General features: G+C 39.0%; 1 protein-coding gene across 1 annotated transcript; it reads right to left on the bottom strand.

The window, feature by feature from the left end:
- Positions 1-18731: 18731 nt before the first annotated feature.
- Positions 18732-19676, bottom strand: LOC139705857 (olfactory receptor 2T27-like). Its single transcript, XM_071612756.1, has one exon. It carries the CDS (start codon positions 19674-19676, stop codon positions 18732-18734), a length of 945 nt encoding a protein of 314 aa, XP_071468857.1.
- Between the last annotated feature and the right edge of the window lie 2911 nt (positions 19677-22587).

The raw sequence follows: 22587 nt of genomic DNA, 5'->3' as shown, positions 1-22587 counted from the left end.
ATTCATTGCCTGGAGGTCATTCCTCAAAAAAAGAAAAAAACAACAAATAAATGAGCTCACACTTCATCTCAAAGCCCTAGAAAAGGAAGAACAAAACAACAGCAAATATAGCAGAAGGCAAGAAATAATTAAAATCAGAGCGGAAATCAATGAAATTGAAACAAAAGAAACTATTGAAAAAATTGACAAAACTAAAAGTTGGTTCTTTGAAAAAACAAATAAGATCGACAGACCCTTAGCCATGCTAATGAAGAGAAGAAGAGAGAGAACTCAGATTACTAATATACGGGATGAAAAAGGAAATATCACAACAGATGCTACAGAAAACAGAAGACAATTAGAAATTATTTTGAAACCCTATATTCCAATAAAATAGAAGACAGTGAAGACATCAATAAATTTCTTAAGTCATATGATTTGCCCAGACTGAATCAGGAGGATACAAACAATTTGAACAGACCAATATCAATGGATGAAATAGAAGAAGCAATCAAAGGACTATCAACCAAGAAAAGCCCAGGACTGGATGGGTATACAGTGGAGTTTTACAAAACCTTTAAAGAAGAATTAAAACCAATACTTTTCAAGTTATTTCAGGAAATAGAAAAAGAGGGAGCCCTTCCAAATTCATTCTATGAGGCCAACATCACCCTGATTCCGAAACCAGACAAAGACACCTCAAAGAAAGAAAACTACAGACCAATATCTCTAATGAACCTAGATGCAAAAATCCTCAATAAAATTCTGGCAAATCGGATACAAAAACACATCAAAAAAATTGTGCACCATGATCAAGTAGGATTCATCCCTCGGATGCAAGGATGGTTCAATATACTGAAATCAGTAAATGTTATTCACCATATCAATAGACTTAAAGATAAGAACCATATGATCATCTCGATAGACACAGAAAAAGCATTTGACAAAATACAGCATCCCTTTATTTTCAAAACACTAGAAAAACTAGGGATAACAGGAACTTAACTCAACAGTGTAAGAGCTATCTATGCTAAGCCTCAGACTACCATCATTCTGAATGGAGAAAAATTGAAGGCATTCCCTCTAAAATCTGGAACAAGATAGGGATTCCCTCTATCACCACTTCTATTCTATATAGTCCTTGAAACACTGGCCAGAGCAATTAGACAGATGAAAGAAATTAAAGGCATAAAAATAGGAAAAGAGGAACTTAAATTATCACTATTTGCAGATAACATGGTTCTATACCTAGAAGACCAAAAGGGGTCTACAAAGAAACTACTAGAACTAATAAATGAATTCAGCAAAGTGGCAGGATATAAAATCAACATGCATAAATCCAAGGCATTCCTGTATATCAGCGACAAAACTTCTGAAATGGAAATGAGGAAAAACACCCCATTCATAATGTCCTCAAAAAAAATAAAATGCTTGGGAATCAACCTAACAAAAGAGGTGAAAGATTTATACAATGAAAACTACAGAACCCTAATGAGAGAAATAGAAGAAGATCTTAGAAGATGGAAAAATATACCCTGTTCATGGATAGGCAGAACTAACATCATCAAAATGGCGATATTACCAAAAGTTCTCTATAGGTTCAATGCAATGCCAATCAAAATCCCAATGACATTTCTTGTAGAAATAGAGAAAGCAATCATGAAATTCATATGGAAAAATAAAAGACCTAGAATAGCAAAAGCAACTCTAAGCAGGAAGTGTGAATCAGGCGGTATAGCGATACCAGATTTCAAACTATATTACAGAGCAATAGTAACAAAAACAGCATGATACTGGTACCAAAACAGGTGGGTGGACCAATGGTACAGAATAGAGGACACAGAGACTAATCCACAAAGTTACAACTATCTTATATTTGATAAAGGGTCTAAAAGCATGCAATGGAGGAAGGATAGCATCTTTAACAAGTGGTGTAGGAAAACTGGAAATCCATATGCAACAAAACGAAACTGAATCCCCTTCTCTCGACATGCAAAAAAGTTAACTCAAAATGGATCAAGGAGCTTGATATCAAATCAGAGACTCTGCATCTGATAGAAGAAAAAGCTGGCTCTGATCTACATATTGTGGGGTCGGGCTCCAAATTCCTTAATAGGACACCCATAGCACAAGAGTTAACAACAAGAATCAACAAATGGGACTTGCTTAAACTAAAAAGTTTTTTCTCAGCAAGACAAACAATAAGAAAGGTAAATAGGGAGCCTACATCATGGGAAAAAAATTTTACTCCTCACACTTCAGATAGAGCCCTAATATCCAGAGTATACAAAGAACTCAAAAAATTATACAATAAGATAACAAATAACCCAATCAACAAATGGGCCAAGGACCTGAACAGACACTTCTCAGAGGAGGACATACAATCAATCAACAAGTACATGAAAAAATGCTCACCATCTCTAGCAGTCAGAGAAATGCAAATCAAAACCACCCTAAGATACCATCTCACTCCTGTAAGATTGGCAGCTTTTATGAAATCAAATAACAACAAGTGCTGGAAAGGGTGTGGGGAAAAGGGTACACTTGTACATTGCTGATGGGACTGCAAATTGGTGCAGCCAATTTGGAAAGCAGTATGGAGATTCCTGGGAAAGCTGGGAATGGAACCACCATTTGACCCAGCTATTGCCCTTCTTAGACTATTCCCTGAATACCTTAAAAGGGTGTACTATAGGGATACTGCTATATCGATGTTCATAGCAGCACAATTCACAATAGCTAGATTGTGGAACCAACCTAGATGCCTTCAGTAAATGAATGGATAAAAAAATGTGGCATTTATACACAATGGAGTATTATTCTGCACTGAAATTGACAAAATCATGGAATTTGCAGGGAAATGGATGGCACTAGAGCAGATTCTGCTAAGTGAAGCTAGCCAATCCCAAGAAAATGAATGCCAAATGTCTTCTTTGATATAAGGAGAGCAACTAAGAACAGAATAGAGAGGAAGAGCATGAGAAGAAGATCACCACTAAACAGGGAGGAGAGGGGGGAGGGAAAGAGAGAGAGAAGGGAAATTACATGGTAAAGGAAGGAGACCCTCATTGTTATACAAAATTATATATAAGAGGAAGTGAGGGGAAAGGGGAAAAAAACAAGAGAGAGAAATGAATTATAGTAGATGGGGTAGGGAGAGAAGATGGGAGGGGAGGGAAGGGGAGGGGAAGGGAGGGGAGGGGAGGGAAGGGAAGGGGAGGGGAGGGGAGATAGTAGTGGAAAGGAAAGGCTGCAGAATACAACATACACTAGTATGGCAATAGGTAAAAAAGTGGATGTGTAATGGATGTGAATCTGCAAAATGTATATAGGGTAAAAAAATAAATAAATAATAAATAAATAAATGCATATATATAAAAGGTGAGGGCTGTGGCTGTGGCTCATTGATTAAGCACCCAAGGGTCCACACCATAGTATCCTTCTCCAAAATAAAACAACTAAGGTGTTCTAAGGAAGGAAGCAAGCACACAGAGGCCAAGAGAAATCCCTTCAGAGAGGACCAAGACCCACATGCTCAGCACTGGCTGCTCCCCAGGATGGTTCTGCAGAGTAAAGGCACAGCAGAGTTTTAAACAGCTCCACTGTGTGTTCAAGCAGAGGCCCCAGAATAACTACCAAAAAAAAAAATCCAACAACAACAACAGAAAACATGACAACTGAGCTTTTGCTATTTCTATGGCTCTTTCCTAGCTTCTGTTTTAGGGGCAAATGAGGGCCACGATCCCGAGATCTGGAATCAACAGTTTATTAGTGGCACCACAGCTCAGAGGAATAATTCCCCAAGCCTGAGCCCTGAGCACAGCAGGCTTTTACTTTTATACATAAGCAAGTTTTGAGGACATCAAGGCAAGGGAGTTGGGTGATATATTGGAGGGTCAATTTTATATTCCTTATGTGGGCACAAGCTTGTCAAAAGCCTAAGGACTCAGCTCATTTAGATTAGGGACTTGTAAGACTAAAAGGGATTGTTCACTCCTGGCTACTTTGTTGGCTCCTTCTGCTGCTGAGGTTATCTTGTTACAGGCACCTGTAGCTTCTTAAGCCTCCACGTGAAGTGTCAGTAAGCAGAGCTGCTGTGTGTCAGGTGAAAAACAGCCTGTCAGCTCTGAAACTGCTGCAGTTTCCATTCTGCCCTACCACACTGCCATTCAGAAAAATCTGTCAAATGAGTGAACAAACACTAACTCATTACACAGAGCACATATAACATATATCTCTAGAAAAACACAGAAAGCCTTCAACAAACAGGAATAGCACCATAGGAGAAAGGGGAGAAACACATTTCATTCACTTTTCAACAACAACAAAAGTTTAAAAAGAATACTGAGAGACAGGAAATCATGGCTCATGAATGGAAAATAAACCAATTGAGATTGACCATCCCTGAGAAAGATCAGGCTCTAGGATGCCTAAGCTAATTTTTTTTTCTTTTCATTTATTTCATTGTTTGTTTGTTTATTGGATGAGGGATTGAACCCAGGGGTGCTTAAACACTGAGCCACATCCCCAGCTCTTTTAATTTTATTTTTATCTTGAGACAGAAAAATCTCTAGGCAGTTCAGGGCCTATGTTACTGAGACAGGCTTTGAACTTACTTCCCTCTGGCCTAAGCCTCCTGTGATGCTGGGGTTACAGGCATATGCCACTGTGGTGGCACTAGGCTCAAATTTCAATAAACTTTCTAGAATTTTTAATATGCATGCCCCTGAAACAGAGTCAGAATATATCAGGTGGAAACACACAGAACTGCCCAGGACGATGAGGAATCCACAGTTACACTGGGAGACATCAGCACAACTCAGTCGGGTATGAGACCACGCAGCATATCTGCAGACAGCAGGGCTTCTCTGGCCATCAGCCAACAGCAAAGCACAAAGCCTTCTCAGGGTCATAGCAATGCTACCCAGAACAGCCACACTCCAAGCCATAAACCCCACCTCAACAAGCATGCAACACCAGTGAAATCTGGGGCTGGGGATGTGGCTCAAGTGGTAGCGTGCTCGCCTGGCATACATGCAGCCGGGGTTCGATCCTCAGCACCATATACAAAGATGTTGTGTCCGCCGAAAACTAAAAAACAAAATAAATAAATATTAAAAATTCTCTCTCTCTCCCTTCATCTCTCTCTCTTAAAAAAAAAAAAAAAAAAAAAAAAAACACCAGTGAAATCTAGATCATGCTCAGAAAACACAGGAGTTAAATCAGAAACTAGATCAGAGCAGCTGGAAAGCCTCCAGGAAACGGGAGGTGAAACAGGTCTGTAAACAGGAGGAAGAGTTCACTCAAGGGAAAAGTTGACCATTTTGAGGAAAATAAAATGGAAAAGTCAATGTGGAAAAAATTCACAGATGGTGCTTCTGTGGTATCGAAGGCATCCAAAGCACATTTCAGAAAAGAAGACCTAAAAGCAATCATGGAACCTTCTACTTCAGGAAACCAGAGAAAAAAGAGCAAGGTAAATGAAAGTTAAGCACAGGAAAGTAAAAGAGAGGGTGGTGATGAAACCACAATCAGGAAATCAGATGTCTGCAAAACCAAGTTCTTCATGAACATCAGCATCCCTGATGAACTGATATGAGGCTAGGAAAATGGAGAAGAGGGGCTGGGATTATGGCTCAGTGGTAGAGCACTTGCCTGGCATCTATGATTCACTGGGTTCAATCCTCACCATCACATATAAGAACTAAATACAATAAAGGTATAAAAAATACAATAACATTGAAAAATTTAAAAAACAAGACAGAGAAACCCATTAGGTTTAAACGAGCCATCCTTACCATTCATGGGCAATTCAAGAACATTGTGAACATGTGCTTGACACAATCAGATAACTTAGAGGAACTGAGCCGATTCTTTAAGAAAGACAATCTTCTACAGCTTCTGCAGAAAGAGAAATACACAAAACAGACGAGCCCATGCCTACTGAACGAACTGACTCAATACCTAAGTACTACACAAAAAAGAAAACACAAGGCTCTGAGAGTCATACAGGCTTCCACAAGACACTGAAGAACTGCCACTAATTTTGTACTTTCTTTTTCTGGAACACAGAAGCAGAGTAAGCACATTCTAATTTCTTCTGAGGCATATGTTATGATATTATCAAAATTAAACAGATAAAATAAGAAAACCATGAATTACTCAAGATCATAAATGCAAAATTCCTCCATAAACGTTACTTAACTGAATCCAAAAATATAAAAAAAAAAATTATAAATAATCCCTCCCCAAGAGGGAGTCAGGACACCTCTGCAAGGCTGATTCAAAATTTAAAACCCAGTTAACAGCATCCACTACCACAAAAAGCTAAATAATAAACATCATGAGTTTATCAACAGTTAAAGTCAAGAATAATGAAATAATGCACTCAAGATCAGAAAAAAACCCACAAATTTCTTCATCAAGAGGCAGCATGAGGGCTGGGGATGTGGCTCAAGTGGTAGCGCACTTGCCTGGCATGCGTGCGGCCCGGGTTCGATCCTCAGCACCACATACAAAGATGTTGTGTCCACCAAAAACTAAAAAATAAATATTAAAAATTCTCTCTCTCTCTCTCTCTCTCTCTCTCTCTCTCTCCCCTCTCTCTAAAAAAAAACTTAAAAAGAGACAGTATGATTCTCTACATTATGTGAAATAAACCAAAGAATTATGAAAATAAACAAGATGACATTAGGGTTGTACAACACAAGGTTAATAAGTAGGACTATTGAAAGACCCTCCAACTCCCTGTCCAAGGAAAAGCACACGAGACACTGGCTGCAAAAGCAAGAGGCGATTTATTGATACACAGGCGCCTGCGGGTGCTCAGCGAAACCTCAGCCGGAGCTTCGGTGAACTGGCACACCGGGCTTTGGGGTACAGATCTTTTATAGGGTACAAGTGGGTTAGTTCTTAGCTTAGCACAGCAACAGCTTTTCTATTGGTTCCTCTGAATCCAGCAGGTGGGTCACCTAGGGGGTAAACTTGTTTTTCGACTTTTTGTTCTCGGAAAAGCCCTAAAATCACACCCTGCTCTTTTTGGTTCCTGTTTTCTCCCTGTTTGCTCAAGCTTGGTCCTTCTAGTTCCTGTTTTCAAACCTAGTTCTCAAGTTTAACCAGTAGGGCTGTCTGAAAGGAACATTTTGTGGTAGGGGGCCTGTTAGGGTTATCTACATGGAACATCTTGTGGTAACTTTGTGCAACACCTGAGGTGTTATGCGCTGCTGGAGGGGTTCTGACATGGGGTTTGGGGGAGGGAGCATCTTGCAGTTTTTAGGCTTAGGGATTAGGTCACCTAATGTTGTGCCTGGGGTCTTGAAGTCCTTCACTATCATTATACTGATGGCAGCAGCAATCTGGGCACAAAAGCCATGCCTAAGATTCATGGACTCAGGGGCCAAAGACAGGTGTATCACAGCTTTGAGGCCAGCCTGGGCTATTCAGTAAGACTGTCTCAAAAAAAAAAAAAAAAAAAAAAAAAAAAACTGGGGATGTAGCTCAATGGTAGAGCACCGCTGAGTCCAACACCTAGCAACAGAAAAAAAAAAAAAAAAAACATTAACAACAACACACACCACTTATATAGCACAAAGGAAAAAAAAATAGAGAAATACTCAATATCAATCTGAAAAAATCTCTATGACAAAAACTGCAAGCTTCTAGGGAGAGTATAAAAGACAATGCAAATATGTGGAGATATTTCATGTTCATAGATGGAAATAGTTTTATCATCAAGTCATACCAATTTTAGTGATGCATTCAATAAAATCCCAATAAAATATCTTTTAGTTAGATTTTCGGTCATGAAAGACTCAGAACAACCAACACAGTAATGAATACTAAATTCACAGGATGGACACTACCTGAGGTTAAGAAGTACAAAAAAACTACAATCATCAAGATGGTGTAGTATTTGACACTATATAAATACATTCCACTGATCTTTGACAAAGAAGCAAAGGAAAATCAGTGGAAGACATACTCTTTTGGAAAATGTTTCCAAAGCACCTGGACATTAACATTCAAAGAAATGAAACATACTCACTTCACAAATGTCTCAAAGCCAGCTCCCAGTGGAGACTGTCAGAAATTTAGTTAGAATTGGTCTTTATCAAAAATAAAAATGGGCATACTGGGGCTGTTGCTCAGTGGCAGGGCACTTGCCTAGCATGTGTGAGGCACCGAATAAAGATCAACAAATTAAAGGTATTCTGTCCATCTACAACAAAAACAAAAATTTAAAGTAAATTTTTAAAAATGTGCTGGATGTGCTCAGTGCTCAATTGCCTCTATTTTTAATCCTGAGTAAAATACCCACCCACCTGGAAAACCCTTTCATAAAGTGGAAAGTATTTTTTGAAGGATAACTCTCTTATCCCAGGCTTGAATCCCCAACACTCAATACATGAGTAAATAAATAGCAGTCTATACACTAGTTTTCTTGGGCTAGCTTGATAGTAGAGCATTTTCCAAGCATGCATGAGGCCCTGAGTTCAATCCCCAGCAGTCCACATATACACACACACACAAAAAAAAAAAAGAAAAGGAAAACTGCCGCAGTCCGGCTGCAGCAAAATAACTGGGGGGTGACGAGCAACTTGTGTAGATTGATACAGCAGGAGTGGGAGCCATTTATTGCAGGACAGGAGCGGTATTTATACATTCCACACAGCTTATCTAATTAGCATAAACTAGATACATCAGTCAACCAATAAGGAATCTCCCCACTTAATGGCTCGGTTTTGTTACTTCTCAAACCACTCCCTCTGGCATTTTGCCAGGCACCATCCAGACTTGTTTATGAACTCTAACATTCCCCTGGCAAAATGCCAGGTGTTATTTTGACTTGTTTACAGACTCTAACAGAACACAAAAACTAAAATACATCTAATGAATGATAAAAAATTATTATAATAGAAAATGCACAAAATTAGAGGCATAGAGACAATACAGTTTCTTACCAAGGAGACTGAACTTCCCCCATGATCTACACTCTCAGAAAGAAACAATGAGTATTTTAGAAAATTCTGTGGAATCCAGGACCAGTATGCTGTGCTTGTTGGTGAACTTATGAAATACTACTTCAAAAAATAGAAATTGTAGACAATATCTAAGACCAGCCAAAATGTTGGACAAATCACAGTGAGTGTAGACAGAGTATTTATGTAACTCCCAAACTTCATAAGCTAAAAGTCCAGTTCCCAAAGGGGTGGCCCAAGGAGGAGGCACTTGGGAGGGAACAGGAATTAGGTGACATGGTGAGAGTGCTTGTGAAGGGAATCAGCTCTCTTTTTCAGAAACATGTATATATCCTTCCCAGAAAATAGGTGTCATTTACTAATTCAATGGTAAATTATTTAGTGATTAAATCATCACATTTCAGTATTTCAGGTACTGCTATAATTGTCCTTAAAATTTAGTAGGAAGCCAGGAGCCATGGAACACATCTGTAAACCCAGTGACTCATGGGTCTGAGGCCCTTAGCAACTTAGCAAGACCCTGTCTCAACACACACACCAAAAAAAAAAAAAAAAAAAAAAAAAGCAGCAGCAGCAGGGGATGTGGCTCAGTGGTTAAGCACCTGTGGGTTTCATTGCTGATACCAAAAACCATACAGTTAACCTGAACCCGCCACATCCAGAAAACAACAACAAACTATTATCCCCTGTCAAATTCTCCACCTTATGAAGGACAGAAACTGATGTTTTTGTAAATCCTTATTTATACATTTATCCACCACATTTTTTTTTGAAGAAATGAATTCATATTCTTCAACAATAATGCAAGATACAGTTTCTCTGTTTCTTATGTGGTATTCTGGATTTCAGGACATGGATGTCAATTTGAAATCACTAAAAATACAAGATGAAATTTCACAAACTTTCAATACATACTCAGGTGTAGAAAGGTAAGTTAGGATTTTTTTTTTTTTGGGGGGGGGTTGAGACCTGGGATTGAACTCAGAGGCACTTTATCACTGAGCCACATCCCCAACCTTTTGTATTTTAAGACAGAGTCTCAGCAAGTTGCATAGGGTCTCACTAAGTTCCGAAAGCCAGACTCAAACTTGCAATCCTCCTGCCTCAGCCTCTGAAGCATTAGGATTACAGATGTGCACCATTGCACCTGACTGTAAATTACAAATGAAAATGTAAGAAGACTTTTTTTTAAATCCACTTCTTTCTTCCCTTTTTAATAATATCTCATCTTATTTGGTTCTGAATAAATAAATCTGAGCCTTAAAGAAATTAATAAACGTAATTACTCACATCAATAGACTCAAAGATAAGAATCACACGATCATCTCAATAGATGCAGAAAAAGCATTTGACAAAATCCAGCACCCCTTCATGTTCAAAACACTAGAAAAACTAGAGGTAACAGAACATAGCTCAACATTGTAAAGGCTATCTACGCTAAGTACCAGGCCAACATCATTCTAAATAGAGAAAAATTGAAGGCATTCCCTCTAAAAACTGGAACAAGACAGGTATGCCCTCTTGCACCACTTCTGTTTAACATAGTTCTTGAAACACTGGCCAGAGCAATTAGACAGATGAAAGAAATTAAAGGGATACATATAGAAAAAGAAGAACTTAAATTAGCACAATTTGCTTATGATATGATTCTATATCTAGAAGACCCAAAAAGCTCCACCAGAAAACTTCTAGAACTAGTAAATGAATTCAGCAAAGTAGCAGGTTATAAAATCAGCACCAATAAATCAAAGACATTTCTGTAAATCAGTTGCAAATACTCTGAGAGGGAAATGAGGAAAACTACCCCATTTACAATACGAGAAATAAAAAATAAAATAAAATAAAATACTTGGGAAGCAACTTAACAAAAGAGATGAAAGATCTGTACAATGAAAACTACAGAACCCTAAAGAAAGAAATCAAAGAAGACCTAAGAAATATCTACCTTGCTCTTGGATAGGCAGAATTAATATTATCAAAATGACCATACTACCAAAAACACTATACAGATTTAATGCAATTCTGATCAAAACCCCAATGGCATTCCTCATACAAATAGAAAAAACAATCATGAAATTCATCTGGAAAAATAAGAGACCCAGAATAGCTAACGTAATCCTTAGCAGGAAGAGTGAAGAAGGTGGCATCACTATACCAGGCCTTAAACTATACTACAGAGCAATAGTAACAAAAACAGCATGGTATTGGCACCAAAACAGACTGGTAGGCCAAAGGTACAGAATAGAGGACACAGAGACTAACCCACAAAACTACAATTATCTTATATTAGACAAAGGCACCAAAAACATGCATTGGAGAAAAGATAGCCTCTTCAACAAATGGTGCTGGGAAAACTGAAAGTCCATATGCAACAAAATAAAATTAAACCCATATCTCTCACCATGCACAAAACTCAACCCAAAGTGGATCAAGGACCCAGGAATTAAACCAGAGACCCTGCATCTAAAAGAAGGAAAAGTAGGCCCAAATCTTTATCATGTGGGATTAGGCCCCAACTTCCTTAATAAGACTCCTATAGCACAAGAATTAAAACCAAGAATCAATAAATGGGATGGACTCAAACTAAAAAGTTTCTAGAGCAAAAGAAACAATCTATGAGGTGAATAGAGAGCCTACATCTTGGGAGCAAATTTTTACCCCTCACACATCAGATAGACCACTAATCTCTAGGATATATAAAGAACTCAAAAGCTAAACACCAAAAAAAAAAAAAAAATAAAATAACCCAATCAACAAATGGAGCAAGGACCTTAATAGACACTTCTCAGAAGAGGATATACAATCAATCAACAAATATATGAAACAATGTTCATCATCTCTTGCAATTAGAGAAATGCAAAACTACTCTAAGATACTAGTCAGAATGGCAGCTATTATGAAGACAAACAACAATAAGTGTTGGTGAGGATGGGGAAAAAGGCGCACTCATTTATTGCTGTGGGACTACAAACTGGTGCAGCCAATATGGAAAGCAGTATGGAGTTTCCTTGGAAAACTTGGAATGGAACCACCATTTGATCCAGCTATCCCACTCCTCAGTTTATACCCAAAGGACTTAAAAACAGCATACTACAGGGACACAGCCACATCAATGTTTATAGCACCACAATTCTCAATAGCTAAACTGTGGAATGAAACTAGATGCCCTTCAGTAGATGAACAGATAAAAAAATGTGGCATATATACACAATGGAATTTTACTCAGCAATAAAAGAGAATAAAATCATGGCATTTGCAGGTAAATGGATGGAGTTGGAGAAGATAAGGCTAAGTAAAGTTAGCCAATCCCAAAAAAGCAAATGGTGAATGTTTTCTCTTATATAAGGTGACTGACTCATAGTGGGGTAGGGAGGGGGAGAATGGGAGGAATAGACAACTCTAGATAGGGCAGAGAGGAGGGAGGAGTAGAGAGGGGGCAGGGGATTAGCAATAAGGGTGGAATGTGATGGACATCATTATCCAAAGTACATGTAAAGACATGAATTGGTGTGAACATACTTTATATAAAAACAAAGATATGAAAAAATTGTGTTCTATATTTGCAATAAGAATTGTGTGCATTGCACTGTCATATATTTAAAAAATAAAAGCAATTAAAAATAGAATAATACTAATAAAAAAAGAAATTGTGATATGTTGTCTAAGAAAGATAAAAGGAGAAGCACAGGATTTTTACAGGTGTGAACTGAAGTTCTCTATGAACTTGGATCTACATCAAAGAACCTTCAGACCAGACAGGAAGTCGGTATAGATAGGTAAACCGAGTCAGGTCGGATCAAGGAGGCCAATTTAGAGTGAGTCTTGGAAGTTGGAGACTGCCCACTGAGGGATTGAAATGTTAATTCCTTCAGAGCCCTTCCTCCACCTTTACCAAGAACCTGCCCCTGCTCCAACTTGTTGCCAAGGTAATCTACCCCAGGAATTGCCCCTCCCTACAGGGAGCTATAAGGTTGTTAATGTGTCCTGGGCTGCTCCATCCTGCCCTTCCCTCTTCAACCCACCTGTGTCCCAACTTTGGGCCATCCCATGGAGCATTCCTGGGCCTAGTCACTGTGCAGGAAGGAGAAAGATAAGGGGAAGAGGGCAGAGAACAGAGGAAGCCTAGGACACATGAAAAGGTGGAACACCTTGCTTCTTGGGATACAAGGATACCAGCTGTGGCCCCTTCTCCCTCCTGGGAGAAGTCTAGGTTACCCCTTTTTAGATAAACCCAACTTTATGTTTGCCTCAGTGTGCTTCTCTAACGTTCAGACTTCAACATGTGGGGAGGCAGGAGTCCTCACTGATAACTGGCAGCATCACTTTCATTTACATCAAAGAACCTCCAGACCACTTGACTTTGGCTAACTAGACCACCATGAGGGTGGGAAGACAGGTTCTGTGTGGAAAGCAAGCATTATCTTGGGCTATCTTAAGCCCTGTAATAGCTAATTACCTTAATTACTGTGTCAGATGAAAATTCTTAAAACTACTAAACTTCTCAGAATGAAAAACCAGCCTCTACCTCAGAGCAAAGCCTGTCCAAGGAAGGGACATGACATTTGTCCTTGGAAAGACCCACAGAGCACTCCTAGGCACATTCCCACCCAGCTAAGTTGTTTATCTACAAATAAGAAGAGAGGTCTGCTGCACCAGGTGTCCCTGACTCATTGGGCCTACTTTTTCTTCTATTAAGTGCAGAGTTTCCAGTCTAATTTTTATGTGCTTGATCCACTTTAATTTGAGTTTTGTATGTGGTTAGAAGTAGAGATTTAATTCCATTTTGCTACATCTAAACTCCTACTTTTCAGCACCATTTTTTGTAAAAAACTATCCTTTCTCCAATGTATGTTTGAGAGAGAGGGAGCCCAGCAGAAGGGATTTGTAGACCTTCTGCTGTGCTGCCTAAATCTAATAGGGTCTCTGGGTTTGCAAGCTGCCTTGTTGGCATAAGGGGGGTTCAGTGTTCAGACTTGGGCGGGGTGTGGGGGAGAGGTGGTGTTGAGTGTTCAGCCTTGAGCAGGGGGGGTGAAGTGTTCAGCCTTGAGTGCAGAGTTTGAGCATTTGGACTTGAGACAAATCAGGAATAAAGAACAAACAGATGGGGGTTTGAGTGTCAAGGTTATCCTGCACTTCATGCTCTATCTCTCAGAGGTCACCATCTTCACCAAGTTCCAGCCTGCCCTACACCTGACACAACTAAGGCAAAATTGTTGAGCCAAAAATTCCAGCTCTTTTTATTTTATTCATTTATTTATTTATATTTTATTTTGAGACAGAGTCTTGCTCATTTGCTTAGGGCCTTGCTAAGTTGCTGAGGCTGGCTTTGAATCACAATTCTCCTGCCTCAGCCTCCCATACCACTTGGATTGCAGGGATGCGCCACTGTGCTGGGCAGCATTGAAAAGAAAGTGACCACAACACTCACAGCGACCAAGAGATCTTTATTGCAGCAGTGCAAAAGAGGAGAAAAGAGAGAGAGAGAAAGAAAGAGTGGGGAAAGAGAAAAGAAAGACATGGAGAGCAGAGAGACAGAGGAGAGAGGGAGGAGGAGAGCTAAAGCAAGAGAGAGGGTGAGAGGGAGAGTGAGAGAGAGTGAAAGTGAGAGAGAATAAGAGAGGGGGGCCCAGCAGGAGGGAGTTTTTATAGCCAAAATCTAATGGGGTCTCTTGGTCTTCAAGCTTCCTTGTTGGCATACAGTGATTGGATCATACAGTGGTTGCTAAGGGTGTCATCTTCTGCCTTCAGGCAGATGAGGCAGGGGTCAGATGTGGGTTTTGGTTGCACCAGATGGGTGGGGGTCGAGGGTTCAGCCTTGAATGGGGTTGAGTGTTCAGACATGATGCAAACAGGTGATAAAGGACCAGACAGAGGGGGATTTGAGTGTGTGGGCTATCCTGCAGCTAATGTTTGTTCAGGCTGCCCTGCAGACAACTTAGTTAGTTCAGCCTGCCCTGCACCTAACAAGCATAATTTGCTAAGTTGCTTGAAGTTGCAGCAGCTGATACTATATGTGTATAGAGAAATGTTTTTCATTGAGGTGCTGTGGAATAATCCCAGTGGGGCTCAAACTTTGAGCTGAATCCATGACACTTGTTTTTATTTTTTGTGTTTTGAGCTAGGGTTTCACAGTTTGCAGATGCTGAACTGAACTTTGGGCTCCTCCTGCCTCTGTCTCCCCAAGTAATTTTTGTTGTTATTGTTTTTTGTTTCCATGGTGAGGTTAAAACCCAGGGCCTCACCGGTGCCAGAAAACCTCTTTCTCTCTCATAACAGCAGACCCACACCAAGACACATTTTAATGAGAATGACTAACACAGAGAATAAAGATAAAATCTCAAAGGCTGTGAGAAAAAATTAAATTACATATATGGAAAAATCAATTTGGATCTCAACTGATTTCTCAGCCCAGACCCTCAAAACTAGGAAGTCCTAAATAATATATTTCAATCACTGAAAGAAAAATAGATGCCAACTAAGAATTTTATATCCAGCAAAATTAAGATACAGATTTGAAAATAAAATTAAATCATTCCACAATAAACAAAAATTAAAAGAATGCACAACTATAAAGTCTACACTACAGAGCATTCTCAACAAAATATTCTATGAGGATAAAGTGAAAAAAAAAGTGAAAACCAGCAAAGGGAGGGTCTGCACTAAAGGGACATTCAACCAAAGGAGAAACTAGCACAAATCAAAAACCAGAAATAAATCAAGATGACAGGGAGTACAAACCATATCTCAATAATAACCTTGAATATTAACTGCATAAACTCATCAATCCTAAGACGGAGACTGGCAGATTGTATTAAAAAGCAAGATCCAACAATATGCTGTCTCATAGGCAAAGACATCCACAGTCTGAAAGTGAAAGGATGGGGAAAAACTTATCACTCAAATGGATTGCTGAAACAAGCAGGGGTTTCCATTTTTGTTTCAGATAAAGAAGAGTTCAAACCAAAGTTATTCAGAAGAGACAAAGAAGGATATTTTATACTTCTTAAGGGAAGTGTATATCAGCAAGATATAACACTTACACTTATGAGCCAAACAATTAACATCTATTAACATCAAACAAACCCTTCTCAATTTCAAGAGTCAAATGGACCACAGGACAATACTGGGTGATTTTAACACACCTCTTTCACTACTAGACAGATTTTTCCAACAAAAACTAAATAGGGAAACTATAAAACTAAATAATGCAATCAAGAATTAGACTTAATAGACACATATAGATTATTTCATACATCTACAAACAAATACAGTTTCTTCTCAGCAGCACATGAATCCTTCTCTAAAATAGATTATATCTTATGCCACAATGAAACTATTAGTAAATACAAAAAAGCATTCTATCAGACCACAATGGAATGAAAACAGATATTAATGATAAAATTTAAAATAGAAGCTACTGTCACCAATGGATACTAAATAATACACAATTGAATGATGAATGGGTAGTAGAAGAAATCAAGGCTGAAATTTTAAAAATTTTAGAGTTAAATGAGAACACTGATACAACAAATCAAAATCTCTGGGACACTATGAAGGCAGTACTAAGAAGAAAGTTAATTGCATTGAGTTTATTGTCCAAAAGAATAAAAAAGTTAACAAACGAATGACCTAACACTACATCTCAAAGCCCTAAAAACAGAGGAACAAATCAACAAAAAGCAATAGAAGACAGGAAACAATTACAATCAGAGATGAAATCTCAACAAAAGAAACAATTGAAAAAAATCACAAAACAAAATGTTGTTTTTTTGAAAAAAAATATTAAAATAGATAAAACTATGGCCATTCTAACAAAAAGAAAAAAAAAGAGAAAACTCAAATTACTAAAATACAAGATGAAGAAGGAAATATCACAATGGACATGTCTGAAATGAAGAAGATAATTAGAAACTATTTTGCAAATTTATACTCTAATAAAATAGAAGACATCAACAAATTTCTAGAGAAATATGACCTACACACTCTAAATGAGCAGGTCATATAATTTAAATACATCAATTTCAAGTAATGAAATAGAAAATGCTATCAAAAGCCTATCAACTAAGAAAAGCCCAGGATCAGATGAATTCTCAGCCAAGTTCTACAAGACTTTCAAAGAAGAATTAACACCAATACTCCTAAAAATTGACAAGGAGGGAACCCTTCCAAATTTATTCTATGAGGCTAATATCACCCTGATACAAAAAACAGTAAAAAATACACCAAGGAAAGAAAACTTCAGACCAATATCCCTGATGAACATAGATGCAGAAATGCTCAATAAAATTCTGGGAAATCACATACAAAAATATATTTAAAAAACAGTGCATCACCATCAAGTTGGATTCATCCCAGAGCTGCAAGGTTAGTTAAAATACAGAAATCAATATACGTAATACATCATATTAGCAGCCTTAAAAACCAGAATCACATGATCATCTCAATCTATACAGAATAAGCATTTGATAAAATATAGCACACTTTAATGTTCAAAACACTAGAAAAACTAGGGATAGTAGGAACTTATGTCAACATAAGGCTATATATACTAAACTCAAGGCCAGCATCATTCTAAATGGAGGAAAATTGAAAGCGTTCCTGCTAAAAATTGGAAAAAGAAAAGGATGTCCTCTTTCACCACTTCTATTCAGATTCATCCTTGAAACTCCAGCTAGAGTAATTAGAGAGAAGAAAGAAATTAAAAGAATACAAACAGGTAAAGAAGTACTCAAACTGTCACTCTTTGCTGATGACATGATTCTATATCTAGAAGATCAAAAAAAATCCACCAGAAAACTTCTAGAACTAATAAATGAATTCAGCAAACTAACACCATATAAAATCAACACCCATAAATCAAATGCCTTCTTATACATTAGCAAAGAATCCACTGAAAGAGAAATTAGGAAAACTACTCCATTCAAAATAGACTCAAAAAATATGAAAATACCTGGGAATCAATCTAACAAAAGAGGTGAAATATCTCTACAATGAAAACTTCAGAACACTAAAGAAAGAAATTGAAGAAAACTTCAGAAGATGGAAAGATCTCCCATGCTCCTAGATAGGCAGAATTAATATTGTCAAAATGGCCATACTTCCAAAAGCATTATACAGATTTAAATCTATTACCCACGAACCATCTGAATCCTGAATGTGGCAAGCATTGAGGGCAGGGCTGTGCCTTATTCCTCACTCTTCAGGTAAGAATTTCAAGGTTAACATAAACCACTCCACACACAATCTGTGATTACAAAAGTACTCCCTAGAATTGGAGACCGGTATGTTTAATGAACAAAGGACTCTTTATGTCAAACACGCACACATGGCCATCTAGCAACTCAATTGTTTTTAAAGGACTGTATATGACACTTATATGCATTCAATTAAAATAAAATATTCATTTTGAACTTGACTTACTAATGAGACCTGTAAATTGCAGGTCTTCTATCCCAGTACCTACAGAGGGTGACTTTTCATAAGCTGTAATCACAGTTCTTCTAATGCAGTCACATGCTTCTCTGTGACAACATGGTTGGAACCAGAGCCTCCCTGTCTTCATGATGGCTGGGTAGTGCCACCCTCATCACACTGGCCAAGCTGTAGAGGGGTTCCTGCAGAGAAGTCCAGCATCCCTTTGGGGCCACACCTGACACTTCAGAATATTCAGTGGCCCCTCATCTGCAGCCCTGACTCTGAGCATCTCTACTGGAGGCAGGCTAACGTTTGGTCAGTGCTCACGTTTGGTCAATACTCATGAAGCCCCGTCCTCAGTCACATTTTCCCACATGCTGAACACTTCCATAGGGTTTTTCTCAAGGCTCCCACCACATCCTTATTTCGAAGACTATAGATCAAGGGGTTCAGCATTGGTGTCACAATGGTGTAGAAGACAGACACAACTTTATCTTGGCCTGGAGTATGGGAAGAGATTGGCCTCATGTACATGAAAATGAGGGCACCATAGAATAGGCTGACCACCACCAAGTGAGAGGAGCAGGTGGAGAAAGCTTTCTTCCTCCCCTCAGCAGAAGCTATGTGGATGATGGTGACCAGGATTAGTATGTAGGAGGCAAGGATGATGGAGAATGGAATGAGAAGCAGAATAGTGGTACTTATCAACACCCCGGTCTCATATGCCAAGGTGTCCTCACAAGAGAGCTTCAGGACACCAGGGAGTTCACAGTAAAAATGATGGATTTCTCTGGGTCCACAGAAAGGGAACTTCATGGTGTAGACAGTGTGTACCAAGGCATTGAATGTACCACTCACCCATGAGCTCAGTGCCATCTGCCTGCAGAGGGGCCAGTTCATGTGCAGCAAGTATTGGAGAGGCTTACAGATGGCCACATATCGGTCATAGGACATGAGTCCCAAAATGATGCACTCAGTTCCACCCAAGGCCAATCCCAGGAAGATTTGTGTCCCACAGCCAGACACAGAGACGGCAGTCTTGTGCAGGAGGAAGTCAGTCATCATCTTGGGGACAATGGCAATTGTGAACAGAATGTCAATGAGAGACAACTGCCATAGGAAAAAGTACATAGGAGTATGCAGAAGGGGGTCCACCAGGATCAGCAGGATCAGGAGGCTGTTTCCTGTCAGCGTGACAAAGAACATCATGGAGATGAGTACGAAGACACCGAAGTGAGCTGGTGTGTGCTGCAGCAGTCCCAGAAGAAAAAACTCAGCCACAGTGTGGTTCTCCAAACTTGTCATGCTTGGAAGTTCCACCAAGGTCATAGAAAATGCACCCAAGGGTAAACACTATTTTATGGTAAAGTTGGACTATGTGGAAATTGGCCCATCAAAACATTATTCATATTATATGTGACAGTTTCAGAAAAAATGGTGACTCCTGCAGGTGTAGGTTCATCCAATTATACTTGTCTAGTTTACTAAGTGCTCTATCAGGTGAAGGCTTCAGTTGATTTTTCCATCTTTTGCTGTATTTTGAGCAAGGGCTTCTCGTCCAGGGCAGCTGAATGGAGGGGAGTCTGTCTGTGTCTCACCAGCACCTTGGGTGCAGACTGGCCAGTGAATCAGAGCTGCTCCCATTGACTCCCTGAGCTCCCCCACTGCAGGATCCCCTCTGCATCATGACTGGGATGTCTGGAAGGAAGCAAAGTTATGTAAGTGTTCTGGGCATGAAGACAGGACTGTAGATCTGAGTACAGGTGGGTTCCTATTGGTTCATGGACCATTCTAATGCTCCTAGACTGATTTTTTTTTGTAGATGTTTTCCTTACAGCATTTACACAGTCTCAGTCACCTGAGGGACTGTTCACCCACCTTTAAGAACAAAGGAGGACATGGAGAATGTTTTGGCAGGTGTTTGCTCTTGGTGTTGAAGACAGGGCTGTCTCCATATGCGTGTTCACCTTGGACACCTGTCTGCTGTGGTCTCACATAGCGATGTGCACTTCTGCCTCAAAGGGAAGGCTGTGCTCAGACTGGCAGAACTGCTCACTGCAGAAGTCCAAGCTCCTCAGCCTTGGGAGCACACCCCTTCAAGAGGGGCCTGCAGCCTTCCCTTGCAGATAACTCAGAACTTCTCTTTACAGTAAACCAAAAGGCTTTATCAAACTGGTGATATTTTCATTAGGTCAATCCACCTTTAAATACCATTGGATACCGTTTACATTACTTTGTGAAGTAATAAATCTGTCTTCCAATAATCTGTGCATCTAAATTTCATAAACTTATCTTCTTGTTGTTTATATCGTGGGAAGTGTGGGAAATGCTAGTGAGGACTAAGTGGCGAATATATTCTCATGAAGAATTTTACCAGTGGGTTCCATAACCCAAGTGCATTTGTTTTAAAATATTTAATGAACAGCAGATGATCAGAACAGACACACCCTTCAACAGTAGGGCAATCAATGGGTACCTATTTTAATGATAGGGCTCATACACATAAAGCAGGAAAATAAAAAAGAATGGCATCAGGATTTACAAATGGTAAGAAAAACAGCCAAATATCTGGACATTAATAAAATGCTGGGATGTTCTGTTGCCATCCATCCAAATGCTTTTTTCTTAGTGGAGATTACAGTTTCCAATTAATCAGATTAAAAAAGAAAAGTGTTAATGTGAAGCAAGTACCAGTCATAGGATAAATGAGTCTCATGCATAGGATAAATGCCTGATTCTTGGCATAAGTGTAGTTCTCAGACATCTTCCCATCTCCCCTTGGGCTGTCCTGGTCTCTCATTGCACCCAGAGGCCTCTGAATCCTCCCAGCTGAAGACAACCTCATCCCCCACCTGCCCACCGCTGCCTGACTGCTGATGAGGTTTCAGTCACTATCAAGCTCTTCCTGAGTTTTGCTGCATTATTATACTTCACATTCTGATGCATGCCACATGTATTTTTAGAGTTCTGCTTTCTACAACAGCATATGCTCACTAAACAGAGAACCTTTACATTCTATTCACTCATACAGATCAGACAGGATTAAATACATTTTAAATTGTACTTTGGTCAAGTACAGAACTTGAGTCAGCTTTACTTGTAAGTTTTTTCTGCTAGTTATATATCTTGGAATGACTATTTATATGTCTATATGACTAGTTATATGTCTTGGAATGAAATATTTAATACAATCTAAGTCTCAGTTTTAACCATCAAAAAATTGAGATTGTTTTTAATGTAGCTCAAAATTTTCCACACATAAAGTGTGTCAGAAAATATATACAATTTTAAATTGTTAAAAAGTAGTTGGATTGATGTTATTGAATTAACTTCATAACACTTCTGTTTTCCTGAGATCAAAGTCTGTTCTTCTGTTGTGATTAATTATCAAAGCCATATGCAGCTGTCCCTTATTTAGATTTCCCACCACCACCACTGTCCTCTCTGTGCCTCATTGGGACTCAGAGGAAATCTCTGCTCTGCACTGTCCAGGGATGTCTGCATGGTCACCGAGGGGCAGACCATACAACACATATGGTCATTACAAAGCCAGGTTTTCTCCTGAATGCAACTCACACCTGTAATCTCACTGTCAGTTGTGGCATCTGGTTTGCAGTGAATTTGTGTTCTAGAACTGCACTTAGCAACAAAATGAGATTATTATCTCTAGCTGGAAAGAAAAAGCAATTTACACATGAAGTTTTGAGGGCAGTAGCTGGGACAAAGTTCCATCAGACAAGATGTTCTTTGTATCCACCGTCATTGCCCTTTCCTATTATTTGGACCAATTCTTGGAACTCGTTTATTTATTTCTTCTTCAATTTCACTCTCATGTCTGCCCCTCTTTCACTCTCTGCTTTCTTCCTCTTTCTGTTTACAAAAGTGCCTGATTTAAATTCAAAATTCATATAGAATTTTTTAAGTTAGCAAATTAATCTTTATTAGCTTAAAAGGAAATGATCTTTAAGTTGCCTGCTCACATGGTATGAGAAAATTCCTTATGATAATGAGAAAGCTTGAAGATATATTAATTGATCTAAATAATACCTGAGCCACATAACTTAACTTGTATGTTGAATGATGAATTATGGGTATAGGTGAGCATGTAGGAGAGTATCAGAGAGACACAGTAAAATCAAAGTAAGAATTTCAAAAGATTTAATTTCAAAAATGATGGGACAGGCTGGACGCGATGGCACATGCTTGTAATCCCAGC

Source organism: Marmota flaviventris, chromosome 5, assembly GCF_047511675.1.
Source record: "Marmota flaviventris isolate mMarFla1 chromosome 5, mMarFla1.hap1, whole genome shotgun sequence".
NCBI lineage: Eukaryota > Metazoa > Chordata > Mammalia > Rodentia > Sciuridae > Marmota > Marmota flaviventris.
The sequence above is the reverse complement of the archived record's forward strand: the minus strand, read 5'-3'. Positions and strand labels throughout refer to the sequence as shown.